Here is a 23,782-nt window from a genome sequence, read left to right on the forward strand (position 1 = left end):
TTAGCGGTTGACCCTTCAGACCACATCTACTTCCGGGGGACAAGCATTCAATCCGTCTCAGACATTCCTGTCATTCCTGTCTGTGCCCCTAATTACATCCCACAGCCCAAAAAGTATGTAAGAATCATATAACATTATAAAATCTACTGACTCCCCCATGTCCTGACCTTGATGGAGACCTTGGTGTCCTTGTGGGCCAGTTTGAGGGCGTTGTGGAACACCTTGAGGTCCTCCTCCAGGGCTAGCGTGGCCGCAGGCAGCTTCTGCTGGTCAGGCTCCACGTGCTCCGCAAGCCGCACTGGTGAATCAATGAACAGCAGCTTCTTGCTCCCCTTCAGGCCTGTCAGCAGTCTCTCGTGGTACTTAGTGTACTCCCTCACCCACGTGTTGCAGTTGTAGATGTAGATGGCAGCCACGTTCTCGTAGGCGAAGCCCGGGAACACCACAAACCACTTGGACAGGAAGTCGGTCTTGAAGCGGTTGCTGGGTCCGGCGTGGGTCAGGTCCACCACAATCTCATAGGGCTTGGCGTAATAGGGCTTCAAGGTCAGCAGCACGTGGTAGATGAGAAGGTCACCGTTGATCTGGCCCGTCTTGAATCTGGGAGGGTAAAGAGGGAGAGGGGGACGTCACAGAAGCATTGGTGGTTTTCATTGTAATTTAAATAAGGTGCACAAGACAGGAAGTGTGTGTTATGTCAACCTGATTGCGTCACAGTTCAACACTTGATTCGGTTGGAAAATGACAGACAGTGTGAACTGGATTAACAAGCAGACATGGGCTCTCAAATCCTCAAAATGTTCTACAGCTGCACCATTGAGAGCATCTTGACTGGCTGCAACACTGCTTGGTATGACAACAGCACCGCCCTCGATCGCATGGCGATACAGAAGGTGATGCGGACAGCCAAGTACAGTCGTTGCCCAAAATTTTGAGAATGACAAATAATAATTTCCACACAGTTTGCTGCTTCAGTGTCTAGATATTTTTGTCAGATGTTACTATGGAATACTGAAGTATAATTACAAGCATTTCATAAGTGTCAAAGGCTTTTATTGACAATTACATGAAGCTGATGCAAAGAGTCAATATTTGCAGTGTTGACCCTTCTTTTTCAAGACCTCTGCAATCCGCCCTGGCATGCTGTCAATTAACTTCTGGGTCACATCCTGACTGATGGCAGCCCATTCTTGCATAATCAATGCTTGGAGTTTGTCAGAATGTGGGTTTTTGTTTGTCCACCCACCTCTTGAGGATTGACCACAAGTTCTCAATGGGATTAAGGTCTGGGGAGTTTCCTGGCCATGGACCTAAAATATCGATGATTTGTTCCCCGAGCCACTTAGTTATCACTTTTGCCTTGTGGCAAGGTGCTCCATCATGCTGGAAAAGCCATTGTTCGTAACCAAACGGTTCCTGGATGGTTGGGAGAAGTTGCTCTCGGAGGATGTGTTGGTACCATTCTTTATTCAAGGATGTGTTCTTAGGCAAAATTGTGAGTGAGTCCACTCCCTTGGTTGAGAAGCAACCCCACACATGAATGGTCTCAGGATGCTTTACTGTTGGCATGACACAGAACTGATGGTAGTGCTCATCTTGTCTTCTCCGGACAAGATTTTTTCCAGATGCCCCAAACAACTGGAAAGGGGATTCATCAGAGAAAATGACTTTACCCCAGTCCTCAGCAGTCTAATCCCTGTAACTTTTGCAGAATATCAGTCTGCCCCTGATGTTTTTCTTGGAGAGAAGTGGCTTCTTTGCTGCCCTTCTTGACACCAGGCCATCCTCCAAAAGTCTTCGCCTCACTGTGCGTGCAGATGCACTCACACCTGCCTGCTGCCATTCCTGAGCAAGCTCTGTACTGGTGGTGCCCCGATTCCGCAACTGAATCAACTTTAGGAGACGGTCCTGGCGCTTGCTGGACGTTCTTGGGCGCCCTGAAGCCTTCTTCACAACAATTGAACCGCTCTCCTTGTTGTTCTTGATGATTCGATAAATGGTTGATTTAGGTGCAATCTTACTGGCAGCAATATCCTTGCCTGTGAAGCCCTTTTTGTGCAAAGCAATGACGGCGGCATGTGTTTCCTTGCAGGTAACCATGTTTGACAGAGGACGAACAATGATTCCATGCACCACCCCCCTTTTGAAGCTTCCAGTGTTATTCGAACTCAATCAGCATGACAGAGTGATCTCCAGCCTTGTCCTCGTCAACACTCACATCTGTGTTAACGAGAGAATCACTGACATGATATCAGCTGGTCATTTTGTGGCAGGGCTGAAATGCAGTGGAAATGTTTTTTGGGGATTCAGTTCATTTGCATGGCAAAGAGGGACTTTGCAATTAATAGCACTTCATCTGATCACTCTTCATAACATTCTGGAGTATATGCAAATTGCCATCATACAAACTGAGGCAGCAGACTTTGTGAAAATGTATATTTGTGTCATTCTCAAAACCTTTGGCCACGACTCTATATCAGGTGGTGTGAAAGGAAGGCCTGGAAAAGCATTAACGACTCCAGCCACCCAAGCCATAGACTGTTCTCTCTGCTTCCAGTCAGCAAGTGGTACCGGTGCATCAAGTCTGACACCAACAGGCTCCTGAACAGCTTCTATCACCAAGCCACAAGACTGCTAAATAGCTAACATGGCTACACAGACTGAGTTAACCCTTGTATTTTATTTTTGCAGCATCTCTATGCACACTCATAGGACTCCACACACACACACACACACACATTTTCCTGCACATTGTAAATACTGTATGGTATTGGAACTGACCCTGTATTTTGCTTCTTACTTTCTTGTGTATTTTTGTTCTACCTTGTGTTATTTGTAGTGCTACATTGATGATGATTACTGCATTGTTGGGTTTGGAGCTTGAGAGAAAGGCATTTCACTGTACTTGAGCACGTGACAAACTTGGAACTTGAGTCTGCAAAGACAGAAATTAGAAACAGATAGGAGGAATGACTGATGTACAGTAAATTACAGATTTGAATGGCTAATGTACAGTTAAATGAATGGCTAATGTACAGCTTTCAATTACATATTTGGTTAATAACAGAATGAATAAATAATTAAATTAATCTGACAATGCAAGACATTCATTGGTTGAATAACGTCTACCTATAGTAGCATTAGTAGGAGGAGATCGGTGTGCCTTGTAAGGATCCGGCGACGAGTGGCTAATCTGCCTTTGCCATCGGTACTATTGGCCAACGTACAATCGCTGGATAATAAAGTGGACGAACTTCAAGCACGTATATCCTACAAACGGGACATTAAAAAAACGAACATCTTATGTTTCCCCAAGTCGTGGCTGAACGACTACATGAATAACATACAGCTGGTGGGTTACACACTGTATCGGACGGTCAGAACAGCAGCCTATGGTAAGACAAGGGGTGGCGGTCTATGTATATTTGTAAACAACAGCTGGTGCACGATATCTAAGGAAGTCTTGAGGTGTGGGAACGGGACTCTAACCCGGAAGCTTATAAGAAACCCTGCTATGCCCTCCGACGAACCAGCCAACAGGCAAAGCACCAATACAGGACTAAGATTGAATCGTACCACACCGGCTCCGATGCTCCTCGAGTGTGGCAGAGCTTATAAACTATTACAGAGTACAAACAGAAGCACAGCCGCGAGCTGCCCAGTGACACGAGCCTACCAGACGAGCTCAATTACTTCTATGCTCGCTTCGAGGCAAGTAACGCTGAAACATGCATGAGAGCATCAGATTTAAAGACGACTGTGCGATCACGCTCTCCGTAGCCGATGCGAGTAAGACATTCAAATAGGTCAACATTCACAAGGTCGCAGGACCAGACGGACTACCAGGACGTGTACCCCAAGCATGCGCTGACCAACTTGCAAGTGTCTTCACTGACATTTTCAACCTCTCCCTGTCTGTAATACCAACACCAAGGTAACCTGCCTAAATGACTACCAACCCGTAGCACTCTCGTCTGTAGACATGAAGTGCTTTGAAAGGCTGGTTATGGCTCACATCAACACCATTATCACAGAATCCCTAGACCCACTCCAATTTGCATACCGCCCCAACAGATCATGCCATCTCTATTGCACTCCACACTGACCTTTCCCACCTGGACAAAAGGAACACCTGTGAGAATGCTATTCATTGACTACAGCTCAGCATTCAACACCAAAGCTCATCACTAAGCTAAGGACCCTGGGACCTCCCTCTGCAACTGGATCCTGGATTTCCTGACAGGCCGCCCCCAGGTGGTAAGGATAGGTAACAACACATCTGCCACGCTGATCCTCAACACAGGGGCCACTCAGGGGTGCATGCTCAGTCCCCTCCTGTACTCCCTGTTCACCCAAGACTGTGTGGCCAGGCACGACTCCAACACCATCATTCAGATTGCAGACGACACAACAGTGGTAGGCCTGATCACCGACAATGACGAGACAGCTTATAGGGAGGTCAGAGACCTGACCGTGTGGAGCCAGGACAACAACCTCTCCCTCAACGTGATCAAGACAAAGGAGATGAATGTGGACTACAGGACAAAGAGGACCAAACACACCCCCATTCACATCGACAGGGCTGTAGCGGAGCAGGTTGAGAGTTAAAACATGTTGAGGCTAGGGGGCAGTATTTTCACTTTTGGATGAAAGGTGTACCCAGAGTAAACGGCCTCCTACTCTTTCCCAGATGGGAATACATCCTTAGTATTATTACTGGTGGATAGAAAACACTCTGAAGTTTCTAAAACTGTTTGAATTATGTCTGAGTATAACAGAACTTATATGGCAGACAAAAACCTGAGAAGAAATCCAAACAGGAAGTGAGAACTCAATTTAGAAAACAGTGCCATTGGATGTCCACCTTAGATATGGATGAGAATGCACTTCCTAGGGCTTCCAAAAGATGTCACCGTCTTTAGATTCTGGTTGTATGATTCTACTATAAAGGTGGGGCTCATAATAGCTCTTTGAGTGGGTGGTCTGGCAGAAAGCCTCGGTCTCATTACGCGCGGACACGAGAGAGTGTTCTTGCGTTCCTATGCTTTTCTTCAGACAATGAAATTCTCCAGTTGGAACCTTATTGCTGATTAATGTTTAAAACATCCTAAATATGGATTGCATACATCATTTGACTTGTTTCTACGACCTGTAACGGAACTTTTTGAGTTTTTGTCTGGAGGAATTGCTCGTGCTTTTTGAGGATTGAATGCTGGGCTGAACCAGCTAACAACAAGTGGCTAAATTATGGGCTTTTTGGAACTTTATGGAACAAATCAGTCATTTATTGTCGAACTGGGATTCCTGGAACTGCCTTCTGATGAAGATATTCAAAGGTAAGTGAATATTTATAGTGTTTTTTTGTAGCTTCTGTTGACGCCAAAATGGCGGCTATTTCTTTGGGTTCTGAGCGCCGTTCTCAGATTATTATTTTTCTGTAAAGTTTATTTTTTATTTTTTATCTGACACAGCAGTTGCATAGAGGATACATTTATCTTTAATTCTGTGAATAACACTTGCATCTTTTATCAATGTTTATTGTGAGTATTTCTGCAAAATCACCGGATGTTTTGGAATGAAAATATTACTGCACGTAACGCGCCAATGTAAACTGAGATTTTATATATATATATGCACATTATCGAACAAAACACACAATACATGTATAACATGATGTCCTATGAGTGTCATCTGATGGAGATAATCAAAGGTTAGTGATTCATTTTATCTATATTTATGCTTTTGTGACTGTGAAATATCGCTCTGTGTGTTTTTGAATTTGGTGGTCATCTAACATAAATATATGTTGTGTTTTCGCTGTAAAACATTTTTAAAAATCAGACACGATGGGTAGATTAACAAGGTGTTTATCTTTCATATGCTGTATTGGACTTAATGTGTGAAAGTTACAAATATTCTTTAGAAATATTTATCAGCTGAATGGGAGGGCGTGTTCCCTTCAGGGAACTCCTTGTGCCCCCCTAGCCCCAACAGGTTTTAAGTTCCTTGGTGTCCACATCACAAACAAACATCCAAGCACACCAAGACAGTCGTGAAGAGGGCACGACAAAACCTATTCCATCTCAGGAGACTGAACTGAAAATATTTGGAATGAGTCCTCAGATCCTCAAAAGGTTCTACAGCTGCACCATCGAGAGCATCTTGACTGGTATGGCAACTGCTCGGCCTCCAACCGTAAGGCACTGGGGCCAAGCTTCCTGCCACCCAGGACTTCTATACCAGGCGGTGTCAGAGGAAGGCCCTAAAAATTGTCAAAGGCTCCAGCCACCCTAGTCATAAATGGTTCTGCACAGCAAGCGGTACCGGAGGGCCAAGTCTAGGTCCAAGAGGCTTCTAAAAAACAGCTTCTACCCTCAAGCCATAAGACTCCTGAACATCTAATCAAATGGCTATCCAGACTATTTGCATTGCCCTCACCTCTTTTACGGTGCTGCTACTCGGTTTATTATCTACATAGTTTAATAACTCTACCTACATGTACAGTTGAAGTCGGAAATTTACATACACCTTAGCCAAAGACATTTAAACTCAGTTTTTCACAATTCCTGACATGTAATCCTTGTAAAAAAATTCTCTGTCTTAGGTCAGTTAGGATCACCACTTTATTTTTAGAATGTGAAATGTCAGAATAATAGTAGAGAGAATTATTTATTTCAGCTTTCATTTCTTTCATCACATTCCCAGTGGGTCAGAAGTTTACATATACTCAATTAGTATTTGGTAGCATTGCCTTTCAATTGTTTAACTAAGGTCAAACGTTTTGGGTAGCCTTCCACAAACTTCCCACAATAAGTTGGGTGAATTTTGGCCCATTCCTCCTGACAGAGCTGGTGTAACTGAGTCAGGTTTGTAGGCCTCCTTGCTCGCACACGCTTTTTCAGTTCTGCCCACAAATTGTCTATAGGATTGAGGTCAGAGCTTTGTGATGGCCACTACAATATCTTGACTTTGTTGTCCTTAAGCCATTTTGCCACAACTTTGGAAGTATGCTTGGGGTCATTTTCCATTTGGAAGACCCATTTGTGACCAAGCTTTAACTCCCTGACTGATGTCTTGAGATGTTGCTTCAATATATCCACAATTTTCCTTCCTCGTGATGCTGATTTATTTTGTGAAGTGCACCAGTCCCTCCAGCAGCAAAGCACCCCCACAACATGATGCTGCCACCCCCGTGCTTCACGGTTGGGATGGTGCTCTTCGGCTTGCAAGCCTCTCCCTTTTTCCTCCAAACATAACGATGGTCATTATGGCTAAACAGTTCTATTTTTGTTTCATCAGACCAGAGGACATTTCTCCAAAAAGTACAATCTTTGTCTCCATGTGCAGTTGCAAACCGTAGTCTGGCTTTTTTATGGCGGTTTTGGAGCAGTGGTTTCTTCCTTACTGAGCGGCCTTTCAGGTCATGTCGATATAGGACTCGTTTTACTGTGGATATAGATACCTTTGTACTTGTTTCCTCCAGCATCTTCACAAGGTCCTTTGCTGTTGTCCTGGGATTGATTTGCACTTTTCACACCAAAGTACATACATCTCTAGGAGACAGAAAGCTTCTCCTTCCTGAGCGGTATGATGGCTGCGTGGTCCCATGGTGTTTATACTTGCGTATTATTGTTTATACAGATGAATGTGGTAATTTGGAAATTGCTCCCAAGGATGAACCAGACTTGTGGAGGTCTACAATTGTGTTTCTGAGGTCTTGGCTGATTTCTTTTGATTTTTCTATGATGTCAAGCAGAGAGGCACTGAGTTTGAAGGTAGGCCTTGAAATACATCCACGGGTACACCTCCAATTGACTCAAATTATGTCAATTAGCCTATCAGAAGCTTCTAAAGCCATGACATCATTTTCTGGAATTTCCCAGGCTGTTTAAAAGGCACAGTCAACTTCCGACCCACTGGAATTGTGATAGTGAATTATAAGTGAAATAATCTGCCTGTAAACAATTGTTAAAACAATTACTTGTGTCATGCAAAAAGTAGATGTTCTAACCGACTTGCCAAAACTATAGTTTGTTAACAAGACATTTGTGGAGTGGTTGAAAAATTAGTTAATGACTCCAACATAAGTGTATGTAAACTTCCGACTGTACAAATTACCTCAACTAACCGGTGCACCCACACATTGACTCTGTACCAGTACCCCCTGTATATAGCCTTGCTATTGTTATTTTACTGCTGCTCTTTGTTACTTTTATTTATTTTCTTTTTAAGTATTTTTCTTAAAATTGCATTGTTGGTTTATGAGCTTGTAAGTAAGCATTTACATATCTACACATGTACGGTCTACACATGTTGTATTCGGCGCATGTGACAAATACAATTTGATTAGTAATTATAAACACTTCTCGTCTCCAAGACAACACAGCATGTTTCCTCTCCTCTCAACAGCCCACCTGTTGTAGGGTGTTAACCATAGTGCTTACTCTCTGGCTTCTGTGTGACCAAGCTAATCATCACACACACACAAACTGATATACAGGTAACTTCCAAAATAAAGGAAACACCAACATAAAGCATCTTAATAGGGCATTGGGCCAGAACAGCTTCAATGCACCTTGGTAAAGTTGGCATAGATTCACAAGTGTCTGGAACTCTATTGGAGGGATGCGATGCCATTCTTCCCCGAGAAATTCCATCATTTGGTGTTTTGTAGATGGTGGTGGAAAACACTGTCTCAGTCGCGGCTCCAGAATCTCCTATAAGTGTTCAATAGGGTTGAGATCTGGTGACTGCGAAAGCCATGCCATATGGTTTACATCATTTTCATGCTCATCAAACCATTCAGTGACTCCTCGTGCCCTGTGGATGGGAACATAGCCATGGTAGCCAAAATAATAGGGAAAATAATGGCCTGCCCAGCATTTTTATACATGACCCTAAGCATGATGGGGTGTTAATTGCTTAATTAAATCAGGAAGCACACCTGTGTGGATTCAAGTGCTTTCAATATACTTTGTATCCTTTGTTTACTCAAGTGTTTCCGTTATTTTGGAAGTTACCGTTAGCTTCAAATAAAGCAGCAAAGGAGAAGTGAGAGCGGTACAGGAAACATATAATTACTGTGCGAGCCTGATGAAGGCTTCTCTCACACCCCTTTTCCCCCCCCAGACATTTCTCTTTTATAACATTTCTCACACGTACGGCTATTATTTTTAATCTTGGCTAGCTTCTCCCGTGTTACGAAGTACCACAAACAAACTTGTCAACTCCGTCAAGGTAAGTGACATTAACATATTTAAGAAGAGAAAAAAGTTTGGAAATAGTCATTTAAAAAAAAAAATACAAAATTGTGTAGTCTATTATTGTGAGAACCTAACTATAAGGTAATGCAATAGTGAGATTTTGTTCATCATACCCAGAATGTGTAGGTTACGGTCTATATTGACCAGAATGTATAGGTTACGGTCTATATTGACCAGAATCGCTTGAGCTACATTTTCTGGGAGATAGAAATTGCATAATATCAGTACATTTTTTTAAATGTGCTGGCCTAAACTGGAAGTGAACATTGATCGTCAATGATCTAAAATATATTCTGGGCAAAACAAATGAATAATGGTTCAAATTAATCAAGATGTTAAATCTCAGATGAGAGCATTGATCTCCGACTGCTGATTGAATCAGACAGAATGGAAACTGACTCACACATGAAATCACAATAGGAACTGTTACAAAAAAAACAAGCACAAATTAAGATCCTATTATACTTTCTGAGAGTCACCAGTCAAGCTCACTCTTTTTCTCACTCTTCCCCATTAGAAATATGAATGGCTCCCAGGTCTGCCTCTTGCTGTACAGTGTAGTACTAATGGGATATGGGGCTAGCCCTGACACAACCATGGGACCATCTGTAGCTACAGGTTTAACCACAGCAACAAATCAAACCTCACCTACACACTCCACTTGGGCAACATCTGCAACCAACATCCCAGCAACCACCAACATCCCAGCAACCACCAACACACCATCCAGAGCCAATACTAAGGCCCATCCCAATCCCTGTGCCGACTGGCTGTTTAAGTGTCTGTTTAAGGAGATGGATGGCACCATCCTGCTGATAGTGACGGGTTGCCTGGTGGTCCTGTGTACCGTCCTGCTGGTCTCCACCGTGGTGCTGTTATACCAGGTGTTCCACCTGAAGCACCAGCTACGTAGCAGCACCATCAGCAGCCGCCCCACCCGCAGCAACGTAGACCTGGAGAGTGGTTCTGGGCACTGGGGCACTGGGCAGAAGACCAAGGAGAGGCCTGGCTCTGAGCCCAGTGAGACCAGCCTGATGATGCCAGAGCTCAGACAGACGCAGGAGGGGGAGAGGGGCAAGGAAGAGGAGCCAGAGAAGTCAGTCAAGGAGCAAGGGAAAGATGAGACGGCGAAAGCCAAGCCCAAGAAGAAAGAGAAGGAGACAGCCACAGCTAACGTCACGTCAGGAAGTGCTGAAAATGGAGCGGCGACCCCCAGCCAGGAGAGCCCAGTCACCACCAACCAGCCTGCAGAGCCCTCTGACCCCGCAGCCACAACAGCCTCTCCTTCCTCCCAGGCCTCCAGTGATGTGGTGGTGGGGTGAGTTGCGCACTCATGGTGACCTTCTCAGACCGCATACCGATTGGTACAGCACAGTTTTATACAACAGCTTCTATTGACATGCCCTAAAGAGAGTATCTGCTTTCGCACTGACAGGTGTTTGCGTAGACAAATAGAGTGATTTTTAAAATCCACAGTCGCTTTTTTTCATTTGTATTTTTGAAAAACAAAAATAAGTATTTGTTCAAATGTAGAGCATTCAATGTCACTGATCAGAGGAACTGACTCCTATTTTGTCTAGTGGATATATTCACAGCTTGCTTATTGTCACATTTCCCTCACTTTTTTAGACATTGTAAATGCAATAGAAATGCTGTTAATATGACAAAAGCAGAAACAACCACCACTGAACTGTAGTATCAGGTCAAGTAAAGAGACTGCATTTAGAGGATTTTAAGCATCAAAGCTCTTCCAGAAACACTCTCACAATGTATTACTACAATTCAACATCACTTTCTTGGTCTTTTCTCTACAGTAAATAAGAATTCAAATGTTTCTACTCTAGCTCCATCTATCCTTTGTATACACCAATAAAGAATTACGACACCTTGTCAAGTGCTTCCTGAGTGCTTCTCTGCTACAGAGAGTGTGTCTGAGAGACAGCTAAATGTGTGTGTGTGTGTGTGAGAGAGAGAGAGAGTGTGCAAGACCCTCCATTACAGAGCATGTGAGGCTGGGCATTAGTAAGCAGAGCGAGTCCGTCTCTCTGCTGGGCAGTACCACTGGGCTTCTCAAAGAATGCCCTGTTTTCACTGACCAGAGAGGGAATAAAACAACGAAGCAGCACAAAACCACATTCTGAACTTCCACACCGCCACGGATCCCTTCTTTGTGTTCCCAGCGTCTTCCCCAGATAATTATTCAGCTACTTATGGCTGACAACATGATGAATGCGTGGATGTATTGCATGCCAAGTCTAAAATGGGTTGTCTGTGATGACATAATACTGACACCAACATCAATCCAAATGCAAAGGTTTTCCATTACAGCAATATTTGTAGGGGGGGGGCTTCAAATTGGGTACATAACTATTATAGTAAATATGAAAAACATTGCTGTGCCATAACAAAATCAATTCACTTCCATGGTGCAGTGAGTCAGTGGAATTGTATTGGTAGCTTAATATAGAGAAATGGAAAGAGGAAGGTGTGGGGGGAGAGAGAGAGAGAGAGAGAGAGAGAGAGAGAGAGACAGGAAGAGATTTATTTGAATGAGTGAAAGGATAGTGATTATGAAACATTGGCGTCAGCAGCCCCCAGCTCCTCAGTCATCAATAGCTATGAGCCGCTCTGCATCCCTCTACTCTTCTCCTACACCCCTCCCACTTTCCCCCTCCCCAAGACATACACACTCTTCCCTGCACAGAGTCGGCAGTGGCTGCTCAAGCAGTAGGAGCTTACACTGTTTAATGCTCCCTGCATCACTGAACCTAAAGGATAGAAGAAGAGACATATCCTCCTAACAGTCCATCCTCCAGAGAAGAAAGAAAGATGCAGGACAGAACCAGGGGACAAAACAGCCTCAGAAGGTAAGGAGGGAAAAGGAAGAGAGCGTTAAAAACAGTGAATGAGCGACAACCGGTCAAACCCAGGAAAATCCCTCATCAGCATTGCAGCAGCCACTCCAGTGTTTCAGGAGACAAAGGCAGGAGCTCAGCCTGGGCTGGGGACCACAGAGGAGAGGAGAGACTGGAACGCAAAGATGAGGAAAAGGTGAGTGCCTCTACTCTCGCACACCGATGGAATCAAATAGAAAAACAAGAAAGTAGCAATGCACACACACACACAACCTTACATACATGACCGTGGTGCTACAGTAACAATATCTGCACTGCTCACAATACATCCTCTCTGACTCTGGCTTGCTGTGGGACTGGCCGGTGTCTCCGTCCTCTCCATAGTCATTTATAAAACCCATCTAGTCAGCCTGTTCTAGTAAGAACAACTCCCTGCTCAATAGCTGACACTCACTAACTGGGCTATATATCGAACAGGCTAATTAACATCAGTGAAATGGGACAGCAGGGAATTCCCACCTCAAGTGAACTACAACCATCTTCTAAAAAGGTATCCCCTACAGACTAATAACCTAAGCCAATCAGAACAACCTCTTCAAAACAATCTACCAGCCATTGTAGTCAAAGCATGACACTGCCCACTAGTCTGTTGCTAGGGAGGATGGGGGAACTCCCTAAATAAATATGTCCTGGACTGTAGGCGTTAAAGACAAACGTTTAAACCCTACTCACATACTGTGTTGCATGCATGAGCATGCTGGAAAAGGTATATCTGCAGCACTGTGACTGATTGAGTGCATCTCTACACACACTGCCTGATTACTATACCTGCATAATTTTTGAGGTCACAGTCATGTTGGTACAGTGCATGTACTGCCTCCATGTGCCAGATATTAGGGATCCTCCATGGGAGAGAGTTGGGCAGAGCAGAATGGGAGCGAGTTGGGCAGAGCAGAATGGGAGCGAGAGGGGCAGAGCAGAATGGGAGAGAATTAGATCTGAACTGTGGTCTCTAGTCAGTTCAGCAGCCTCTACTCCACTACTGGTGCAGTCTGCCTCTCATTCATTCACACTGCTAGTTCTTGGTCTTCTACCTACGTGGACTATAAGGATTTACTACTAGATGCTGCTGATATGTAGCCTAGCTAATAAAGTGGGTTTGCCATCATGTTTCTAACCCATTCCTCCTGTGTTTCAAGGCGTGTGCTACTGATGCCCCACAGTGGCCCTCCCCACTGTGTGGCCATGCTATGGCTGTTGATGCTGCTGTGTCTCCAGGCCCTGGCTGTCTGCCCCCCCATGTGTACCTGTAACCGCAGCCACAGAGAGGTGGACTGTTCCTGGAGGGGCCTGAGGACGCTGCCCCTGGGCCTGCAGCACAACCTGCACTCCCTCAACCTGTCTCACAACCGTATCCATGACCTGGATGGCCAGCTGAGTACCTTCGCCCACCTCCGCACCCTGGACCTGTCCCACAACAGGCTGGTCCGCCTGCCCACCGCCCTGCCAAAGGCACTGTGGGAGCTCCACGCTGCAGCCAACCACATCCACCTACTGGACAAGAATGACACAGCCTACCAGTGGAACCTGCGGGTCCTAGACCTGTCCAACAACAAGCTGGAGCGGGCCGTGTTCATCAACAACACCCTGACCAGCCTACGCCTGCTCAACTTCAGCAACAACCACTTCTGGACCGTGCCCACCAACATGCCAGCCAACTTGGAGACCGTAGACCTGTCCGACAACTCCCTGGTGCAGATCCTGCCTGGCACTCTGAACCGGATGTCCAGGCTGACCACCTTCTACCTGCACTCCAACCGCTTCTCCTCTGTGGGCCCTGAGGCCTTCAGCCAGCTGGGCAGCCTGAGCCTCCTCTCCCTGGGGGACAACCCCTGGGCCTGTGAGCACCAGACCAACATCACCCACCTGCTGGCCTGGCTCCAGCACACGTCCACCCGCGTGCTTGGCTGCCCCTGCCACACTCACCCTGTCTGTGGAGAGCCCCACCCAGCCAGGACTGGAGGATGGCACTTTGCCTCCTACACTCAGCCTCCCCTGGCTGCTGGTACTCAGGAGGAGAAGAGCCACCCTCCTCCCCCAGAGGCCCTCACCAGGTGGCCTTGGTACCTGTCCGAGTCTGCCCTGCTCAACACCCAGCTCCACACCAGGAGAGCCCCAGTACGCCCCAGTGGACCAGAGAACAACAACCTCTTCACAGACCACTACCCGTTCACTTCAACCCCTCTGGCCATTTCCACCCTGCCCACTGACAGGTCCCACACCGAAAGCAGCACGTCAACCACAGACGACACCTTCATAACAGACACAACCTTTACTACTGACAGCATCTACACTACAGATACAGCCTTCACCACTAACAACCCCTCTACCATCCCAAGGAGAACGTCCACCCTCCGCACCAGGAGTGTCAAGAGGGCCAACCAGGGTGGCTCCCCGGACCACAACACCAGCCCAGCCCCCAGCGCCAGGTCAACACTCCCACTAGTACTGAACCTGTGGCTCCTCCTGACTCTCACCCTGTACGTTCTCTGAAAGTTAAATTAAAATGTCTGGAGTTAATGTCCTTGTCAGTCTATTGGACAACTGCACAAACATACACGAATGAGTGTCATTAAACCAACATTCTGTTTTCTTACCATTCTGAATACTGTGTCAAACACTTACACATCTCTCAAACTAATCAATAACATATGACATGCACAGGTAGCATCGATGTACATTTTACACTACCAGTCTACCACCGTACACATCATTATTGGGATGTTGAAAAAAATTGTTTTAGTATTCACTATCTGCATAACTCTGTTTTCATCGTTAACTTTTAATAGATCCTTAATGGCCCTTACTTCACCTCCGAGATGTGTTTGCCTGTTTCTTGACTATTAAACAGAGTTATTTCCAAACATTCTATAGGCTATGACCTTGTCTCAGCAGCAGGTGGCACCATACTGTACCTTTGTTTCTATTGGCACCACAGTGTGAGTGAGAGTGAGAGTGAGAGAGAGAATGTCTATGGGCTGTAGATGAGTGGATCTCAGGTAGAGGCAGCATTGTGAATTTCAATTGGAAAGGCTCAACAAAAATAATGTCCATCCCCCTTTGAGGTTCGCTGCCAATGGTCAACTATAATGATGTCATTAGCCAGGTACAATAAAACCCCTCATCCCAAACTGTTGGCTCTTCTACAATCGTCACCACTGCAGGTGAGAGGGTTTACTTTGTTCACAAACCACTGCAGGGGAGAGGGTTTACTTTGTTCACAAACCACTGCAGGTGAGAGGGTTTACTTTGCTCATAAACCACTGCAGGGGAGAGGGTTTACTTTGTTCACAAACCACTGCAGGGGAGAGGGTTTACTTTGTTCACAAACCACTGCAGGGGAGAGGGTTTACTTTGTTCATAAACCACTGCAGGTGAGAGGGTTTACTTTGTTCACAAACCACTGCAGGTGAGAGGGTTTACTTTGTTCACAAACCACTGCAGGTGAGAGGGTTTACTTTGCTCATAAACCACTGCAGGGGAGAGGGTTTACTTTGTTCACAAACCACTGCAGGTGAGAGGGTTTACTTTGCTCATAAACCACTGCAGGTGAGAGGGTTTACTTTGCTCATAAACCACTGCAGGTGAGAGGGTTTACTTTGCTCATAAACCACTGCAGGTGAGAGGGTTTACTTTGCTCATAAACCACTGCAGGGGAGAGGGTTTACTTTGTTCACAAACCACTGCAGGTGAGAGGGTTTACTTTGTTCACAAACCACTGCAGGTGAGAGGGTTTACTTTGCTCATAAACCACTGCAGGGGAGAGGGTTTACTTTGTTCACAAACCACTGCAGGGGAGAGGGTTTACTTTGTTCACAAACCACTGCAGGTGAGAGGGTTTACTTTGCTCACAAACCACTGCAGGTGAGAGGGTTTACTTTGCTCATAAACCACTGCAGGTGAGAGGGTTTACTTTGTTCACAAACCACTGCAGGGGAGAGGGTTTACTTTGTTCACAAACCACTGCAGGTGAGAGGGTTTACTTTGTTCACAAACCACTGCAGGGGAGAGGGTTTACTTTGTTCACAAACCACTGCAGGGGAGAGGGTTTACTTTGTTCACAAACCACTGCAGGGGAGAGGGTTTACTTTGTTCACAAACCACTGCAGGGGAGAGGGTTTACTTTGTTCACAAACCACTGCAGGGGAGAGGGTTTACTTTGTTCACAAACCACTGCAGGTGAGAGGGTTTACTTTGCTCATAAACCACTGCAGGGGAGAGGGTTTACTTTGTTCACAAACCACTGCAGGGGAGAGGGTTTACTTTGTTCACAAACCACTGCAGGGGAGAGGGTTTACTTTGTTCATAAACCACTGCAGGTGAGAGGGTTTACTTTGTTCACAAACCACTGCAGGTGAGAGGGTTTACTTTGTTCACAAACCACTGCAGGTGAGAGGGTTTACTTTGCTCATAAACCACTGCAGGGGAGAGGGTTTACTTTGTTCACAAACCACTGCAGGTGAGAGGGTTTACTTTGCTCATAAACCACTGCAGGTGAGAGGGTTTACTTTGCTCATAAACCACTGCAGGTGAGAGGGTTTACTTTGCTCATAAACCACTGCAGGTGAGAGGGTTTACTTTGCTCATAAACCACTGCAGGGGAGAGGGTTTACTTTGTTCACAAACCACTGCAGGTGAGAGGGTTTACTTTGTTCACAAACCACTGCAGGTGAGAGGGTTTACTTTGCTCATAAACCACTGCAGGGGAGAGGGTTTACTTTGTTCACAAACCACTGCAGGGGAGAGGGTTTACTTTGTTCACAAACCACTGCAGGTGAGAGGGTTTACTTTGCTCACAAACCACTGCAGGTGAGAGGGTTTACTTTGCTCATAAACCACTGCAGGTGAGAGGGTTTACTTTGTTCACAAACCACTGCAGGGGAGAGGGTTTACTTTGTTCACAAACCACTGCAGGTGAGAGGGTTTACTTTGTTCACAAACCACTGCAGGGGAGAGGGTTTACTTTGTTCACAAACCACTGCAGGGGAGAGGGTTTACTTTGTTCACAAACCACTGCAGGGGAGAGGGTTTACTTTGTTCACAAACCACTGCAGGGGAGAGGGTTTACTTTGTTCACAAACCACTGCAGGTGAGAGGGTTTACTTTGCTCATAAACCACTGCAGGTGAGAGGGTTTACTTTGTTCACAAACCACTGCAGGTGAGAGGGTTTACTTTGCTCATAAACCACTGCAGGTGAGAGGGTTTACTTTGCTCATAAACCACTGCAGGTGAGAGGGTTTACTTTGTTCATAAACCACTGCAGGTGAGAGGGTTTACTTTGCTCATAAACCACTGCAGGGGAGAGGGTTTACTTTGTTCACAAACCACTGCAGGTGAGAGGGTTTACTTTGCTCATAAACCACTGCAGGGGGGAGGGTTTACTTTGTTCACAAACCACTGCAGGTGAGAGGGTTTACTTTGCTCATAAACCACTGCAGGGGAGAGGGTTTACTTTGTTCACAAACCACTGCAGGTGAGAGGGTTTACTTTGTTCACAAACCACTGCAGGTGAGAGGGTTTACTTTGCTCATAAACCACTGCAGGGGAGAGGGTTTACTTTGTTCACAAACCACTGCAGGTGAGAGGGTTTACTTTGCTCATAAACCACTGCAGGGGAGAGGGTTTACTTTGTTCACAAACCACTGCAGGGGAGAGGGTTTACTTTGCTCACAAACCACTGCAGGTGAGAGGGTTTACTTTGTTCATAAACCACTGCAGGTGAGAGGGTTTACTTTGCTCACAAACCACTGCAGGGGAGAGGGTTTACTTTGTTCACAAACCACTGCAGGGGAGAGGGTTTACTTTGTTCACAAACCACTGCAGGTGAGAGGATTTACTTTGCTCATAAACCACTGCAGGGGAGAGGATTTACTTTGCTCATAAACCACTGCAGGGGAGAGGGTTTACTTTGTTCACAAACCACTGCAGGGGAGAGGGTTTACTTTGCTCATAAACCACTGCAGGGGAGAGGGTTTACTTTGCTCACAAACCACTGCAGGGGAGAGGGTTTACTTTGTTCATAAACCACTGCAGGTGAGAGGGTTTACTTTGTTCATAAACCACTGCAGGTGAGAGGGTTTACTTTGTTCATAAACCACTGCAGGGGAGAGGGTTTACTTTGTTCACAAACCACTGCAGGTGAGAGGGTTTACTTTGTTCATAAACCACTGCAGGTGAGAGGGTTTACTTTGTTCATAAACCACTGCAGGTGAGAGGGTTTACTTTGTTCATAAACCACTGCAGGTGAGAGGGTTTACTTTGTTCATAAACCACTGCAGGGGAGAGGGTTTACTTTGTTCACAAACCACTGCAGGTGAGAGGGTTTACTTTGTTCATAAACCACTGCAGGTGAGAGGGTTTACTTTGTTCATAAACCACTGCAGGGGAGAGGGTTTACTTTGTTCATAAACCACTGCAGGTGAGAGGGTTTACTTTGTTCATAAACCACTGCAGGTGAGAGGGTTTACTTTGTTCATAAACCACTGCAGGGGAGAGGGTTTACTTTGTTCATAAACCACTGCAGGTGAGAGGGTTTACTTTGTTCACAAACCACTGCAGGTGAGAGGGTTTACTTTGTTCATAAACCACTGCAGGTGAGAGGGTTTACTTTGTTCATAAACCACTGCAGGTGAGAGGGTTTACTTTGTTCATAAACCACTGCAGGTGAGAGGGTTTACTTTGCTCATAACAACAGGTAAGTGGCAGCGATCTTTGAATGGTGCTGGTGGTCCTGTTGTTATAATTGGTGAGATGTTAATTGTGATAAATTTACTTGCATTCAAGTCAGTTATTTAAAATGTACAGCGACCTTCACTTCATAAATGTAACTATGTGTAATGTACGTAACCCCTGAAAACAACTATTCAGCATGAGAGGGCCATAAACAATAACTAGTAAGGCTGTTAAAATCTAACCTTTCTTGTAAAAATAGTTATAAATTGCTGAGGTGTAGTCACTTTTTTTTATTTTTTATTAATTTGTCAAATTTCCAAAAACATAATTCCACTTTGACATTATGGGGTATTGTGTGTAAGCCAGTGACAAAAGAAATGATCAAATTTTCCAGATTGACTGGCCTTCATGTGTTAAAGTAATGATGGAATGTCATTTCTCTTTGCTTACTTGAGCTGTTCTTGCCATTATAAGGGCTTGGTCTTTTACCATCTTCTGTATACCACCCCTACCTTGTCACAACACAACTGATTGGCTCAAACGCATTAAGGAAAGAAATTCCAGAAATTAACAAGGCACACCTTTTAATTTAAATGCATTCCACCTCATGAAGCTGGTTGAGAGAATTCCAAGAGTGTGCAAAGCTGTCTCCTAGGCAAAGGGTGGCTCCTTTGAAGAATCTCAAATCTAAAATATATTTTAACTTGTTTAACACTTTTTTGCTTATTTCATGATTCCATATTGATTAACCAGACATGATCTCCTATTATTGGTATTAATTTGCCATTTACCTTGAAACATTATTTTCTTACATTGTTGTGTCTAAATAGCTCCTATTCATAGCCTAGTGGCCTAAGTGCAACTGTCAAGTCACTGAGAAAGACGTCAGCTTGACTTCGAAACGTCAGTCGCCTGTTCTCATCTGTACAATGGATTAAGGTGAGCTAAAATAAATTAATCTATGCCTTTTATTGTTGAGTGCTCCAACTCAATGCCTCGTTTTAAAATGTTTCCAGCATCAATGTTTCTGAATAAATGCATCATGATGAAGTGAATAGAGCGTTTTGTGACTCTGTTGAAATGTGACAGTCTGCAGTTCTCACCTGCGTGTGATGTAGTAGAAGACAGGGTTGCCGTTCTTGGAGGTGCCAGCCTGGTAGAAGATGTTGAGGGTCTTCAGGGCTTTGAACTCCTCTTTCTCATGTACCTGGTGTCTGAGGAAGCAAATACAAGATCGGAGGTACTTTTAGAGTACTAATAAAACAACCCCTGCCTCAGATACTATCATATCCAGTTTTATGAGACCGGCTTGTGACAGTGAGATCTATGTGATTAATAGTAATTTGATGTGTGTACCTTGTCATAAATTCTTCAAACTTGGAGCTGGTGAGGTTGAGGCTGGACCAGTGGGTGTCAGCCACAGGTTTGTGCTCTGGGGGCCCCAGATAGGCTAGGAGGGTGGCCATCTTGTCAAACGGACGTCTCCCTACTGCCTTGTGATCCCTGAAGAAGAACAAGGAAGTGGTTAGCACGACAGACGTGTACTCCCTGCACAATGACACTGTACCAATACCCCCTGTATATAACCTCACTACTGTTATTTTACTGATGCTCTTTAATTATTATTTGTATTTTTTTTACTTATCCATCTTTTACTAAACACATATTTTTCTTGTTGTTGGTTTAGGGCTTGTAAGTAAGCATTTCACTGTAACCTGTTGTATTCAGCGCATGTGACAAATAAAATTTGATTTGATCCAGTCTACTCCGATAAGCCTCTCTCACACGCAGCAGGTACAGAGGTGTACAATAGTTTCAAACAACGCTTCCTGTGAGCTGGGCTTATCAGATTGGTGTAAACAAATGTGGGCTTCAGTTCACCTAAAGATCTGGGTTATGTAAAACATCTTTGTTAATGGGATTTATATGTTTAAATTAATGATTAGAATACTCCACCCTGAAACCATATAATTGTATGAAATTGATTAGAATCATAAAATTATAATTAATGATGTGTGTAGTTTTAGTCAGTAAAACAATATATCTGTACAATATGTCTCTATAGTATCTTAAACACAGGGGCCACTGAGAGGGGGGCCACAGAGATTTGGTCTCACGGCCTCCCCAGGGAGTGCTTCTCACGGTCTCTGTAATCTATGTCGGTTGGGTAGGGAGACCGTATGTGTGCAGGATACCTACTGTTTGTGTGGAAGTTCTTATAACATCGAAGTCGTCCCAAGCAATACAACACAACTCTGTTGGACTGTTCAGCCCACTCACCTGTTGCTGGAGAGGTACTGTCCTATCTTCTCCTGGTTGTTCCAAAGCAGCCGGTGCAGGGCCAGAACATTGCCATCACTGATGAAGGACAGGCTGTGGTTGACGGAGTCACTGGCAGGGCAGTCTGATGCAATGTCCAGGAAAAACCTACAACACAAAAGGACAAATGAACAAGATTCAGCTAGGCCTGATAGGTTAATGAGTATCCAATAAAAACATCCAATAGGTTTCAATGAGGGAAGAGATCCTTATTTTATCATACCTTCTAGCTGCATCAAAGTTGCTTTTGACAAAGTCATTGAAAGGTCTCATGTGCTCCTCTTTGGTGAATAAAACATGGTTGGCAATGCTCTGCAGGATCTGGAAGAGATAAATAAAAACAAGTCAACAACAAGGCAAGATCCTCAAATAGAATACACCATATGTGACTGAATTCAGGAAGGTGAGCTTACCAAAGTCTCAAGACTGACTATTTTAACATTTTATAAAAGTGTAAAAATAATTAAATGAAGAATTTGAGACAAGTAGGAGAAAAAGCCCTTAAATGATATATTTTCTTAGTTTACACCCATTCAGCATCGTTCTCATCCTCTTAAGCTGTAGCCCCAAGCACTTTTTTTTAACCTTTATTTAACTAGGCGATTCAGTTAAGAACAAATTGTTAGTTACAATGACGGCCTAGGAACAGTGGATTAACTGCCTTGTTCAGGGGCAGAACAACAGATTATTACCTTGTCAGCTCAGGGATTCAATCTAGCAACCTTCCGGGTACTAGTCTTCCGGGTAACTTTAATGATTCACATGTAAACATATGAGTCAGAATGGCATTTCATACTGTCTATTCGTTTCTGTACCATACCGGGGTTTACAGTATTCCTGAATGTGCACTATTCCAACAACAAAAATAACAGTACATACAGTGCCATCGGAAAGCATTCAGAGCCCTTGACTTACAACTGTATTCTGAAACGGATTAAATCAGTTTTTTCCCTCAATCTACACACAATAACCCATAATGACAAAGCAAAAACAGGGTTTTTAGAAATGTTAGCTAATTTATTAAAAATAAAAAACGGAAATATCACATTTAAATAATTATTCAGACCCTTCAGTCAGTACTTTGTTATAGCACACTTGGCAGCAATTACAGCATTGAGTCTTCTTGGGTGTGACGCTACAAGCTTGGTACACCTGTATTTTGGAAGTTTCTCTCATCCTTCTCTGCAGATCCATCAAACTCCGTCAGGTTGGGTGGGGAGCGTCGCTGCACAGCTATTTTGAGGTCTCTCCAGAGATGTTCGATCAGGGTCAAGTTTAGGCTCTGGTTGGGCCACTCAAGGACATTCAGAGACTTGTCGGGAAGCCACTCCTGCATTGACTTGGCTGTGTGCTTAGGAATAAGGTCCTGTTGGAAGGTGAACCTTTGCCCCAGTTTGAGGTCCTGAGTGCTCTGGAGCAGGTTTTCATCAAAGATCTCTCTGTACATCTTCCCCTCGATCCTGACTGGTCTCCCAGTCACTGCAGCTGAAAAACATCCCCTCAGCATGATGCTGCCACCACCATGCGTCACCATAGGGATGGTGTCAGGTTTCCTCCAGACGTGATGCTTGGCATTCAGGCCAAAGAGTTCCATCTAGGATTCATCAGACCAGAGAATCTTGTTTCTCATGGTCTGAGACTCTTTAGGTGCTTTTTGGCAAACTTCAAGCGGGCTGTCATATGCCTTTTACTGAGGAGTGGCTTCTGTCTGATCACTCTAACATAAAGGCCTGATTGGTGGAGTGCTGCAGAGATGGTTGTCCTTCTGGAAGGTTCTACCATCTCCACAGAGGAACTCTGGAGCTCTGTCAGAGTGACCATCGGGTTCTTGGTCACCTCCCTGACCAAGGCCCTTCTCCCCCAAATGCTCAGGTTTGGCCAGGCGGCCAGCTCTAGGAAGAGTCAGGACACCCATTGAGCATGTTAAGGATGCTCTGGATGGACATAGACAATAGAGTGTTCCAGTCCCCTTTGTTTTGTACACTGCTGCTACTCACTGTTTATTATACATGTAGTCACTTCACCCCTACCTACATGTACAAATGACCTCTAACCTCTACCCCCGCACACTGACCCGGTACCAATACCCCCTGTATAAAGCCTCATTACTAACCTGTAGCCCAACACATTGACCCGGTACCAATACCCCCTGTATATAGCCTCATTACTAACCTGTAGCCCAGCACACTGACTCGGTACCAATACTCCCTGTATATAGCCTCATTACTAACCTGTAGCCCAACACACTGACCCGGTACCGATACCCCCTGTATATAGCCTCATTACTAACCTGTAGCCCAGCACATTGACCCGGTACCAATACCCCCTGTATATAGCCTCATTACTAACCTGTAGCCCAGCACACTGACTCGGTACCACTACCCCGTATATAGCCTCATTACTAACCTGTAGCCCAGCACACTGACTCGGTACCACTACCCCGTATATAGCCTCATTACTAACCTGTAGCCCAGCACACTGACTCGGTACCGATACCCCCTGTATATAGCCTCATTACTAACCTGTAGCCCAGCACACTGACTCGGTACCGATACCCCGTATATAGCCTCATTACTAACCTGTAGCCCAGCACACTGACTCGGTACCACTAC

The 23,782-nt window shown here is 44.9% G+C and overlaps 3 protein-coding genes across 5 annotated transcripts in view; 2 read left to right on the plus strand and 1 right to left on the minus strand.

Annotated features, from left to right (window-relative positions):
• LOC139418444 (neurofibromin) overlaps positions 1-23,782 on the minus strand; it is a 79,711-nt gene that overhangs the window by 26,530 nt on the left and 29,399 nt on the right. For all 3 annotated transcript variants that reach the window (XM_071167870.1, XM_071167869.1, XM_071167868.1), the window contains exons 32-36: positions 21,394-21,491; positions 21,132-21,278; positions 20,208-20,354; positions 19,955-20,065; positions 168-600 (exon numbers count right to left, since the gene is read on the minus strand). In XM_071167870.1, the coding sequence (XP_071023971.1) occupies positions 168-600; positions 19,955-20,065; positions 20,208-20,354; positions 21,132-21,278; positions 21,394-21,491 (936 nt within the window). The remainder of the gene's footprint in view (positions 1-167; positions 601-19,954; positions 20,066-20,207; positions 20,355-21,131; positions 21,279-21,393; positions 21,492-23,782) is intronic.
• On the plus strand, positions 9,043-11,153 carry LOC139418446 (uncharacterized). Its single transcript, XM_071167871.1, has 2 exons — positions 9,043-9,237; positions 9,781-11,153. The coding sequence occupies exon 2, from the start codon at positions 9,785-9,787 to the stop codon at positions 10,583-10,585; it is 801 nt and encodes a 266-aa protein (XP_071023972.1). The 5' UTR covers positions 9,043-9,237; positions 9,781-9,784; the 3' UTR covers positions 10,586-11,153.
• Positions 12,084-14,671, plus strand: LOC139419548 (oligodendrocyte-myelin glycoprotein-like). Its single transcript, XM_071169517.1, has 2 exons — positions 12,084-12,314; positions 13,318-14,671. The coding sequence occupies exons 1-2, from the start codon at positions 12,169-12,171 to the stop codon at positions 14,669-14,671; spliced, it is 1,500 nt and encodes a 499-aa protein (XP_071025618.1). The 5' UTR covers positions 12,084-12,168.

Source organism: Oncorhynchus clarkii, chromosome 10 (genome assembly GCF_045791955.1).
Source record: "Oncorhynchus clarkii lewisi isolate Uvic-CL-2024 chromosome 10, UVic_Ocla_1.0, whole genome shotgun sequence".
Classification (NCBI taxonomy): domain Eukaryota; kingdom Metazoa; phylum Chordata; class Actinopteri; order Salmoniformes; family Salmonidae; genus Oncorhynchus; species Oncorhynchus clarkii.

Coding starts and splice junctions, on each gene's coding strand:
- LOC139418446 (XM_071167871.1), top strand. CDS start 9,785: ATGAATGGCTCCCAGGTCTGCCTCTTGCTGTACAGTGTAGTACTAATG.
- LOC139419548 (XM_071169517.1), top strand. CDS start 12,169: ATGAGCGACAACCGGTCAAACCCAGGAAAATCCCTCATCAGCATTGCA. Junction 12,315..13,317: donor AACGCAAAGATGAGGAAAAG/GTGAGTGCCTCT, acceptor CTGTGTTTCAAG/GCGTGTGCTACTGATGCCCC.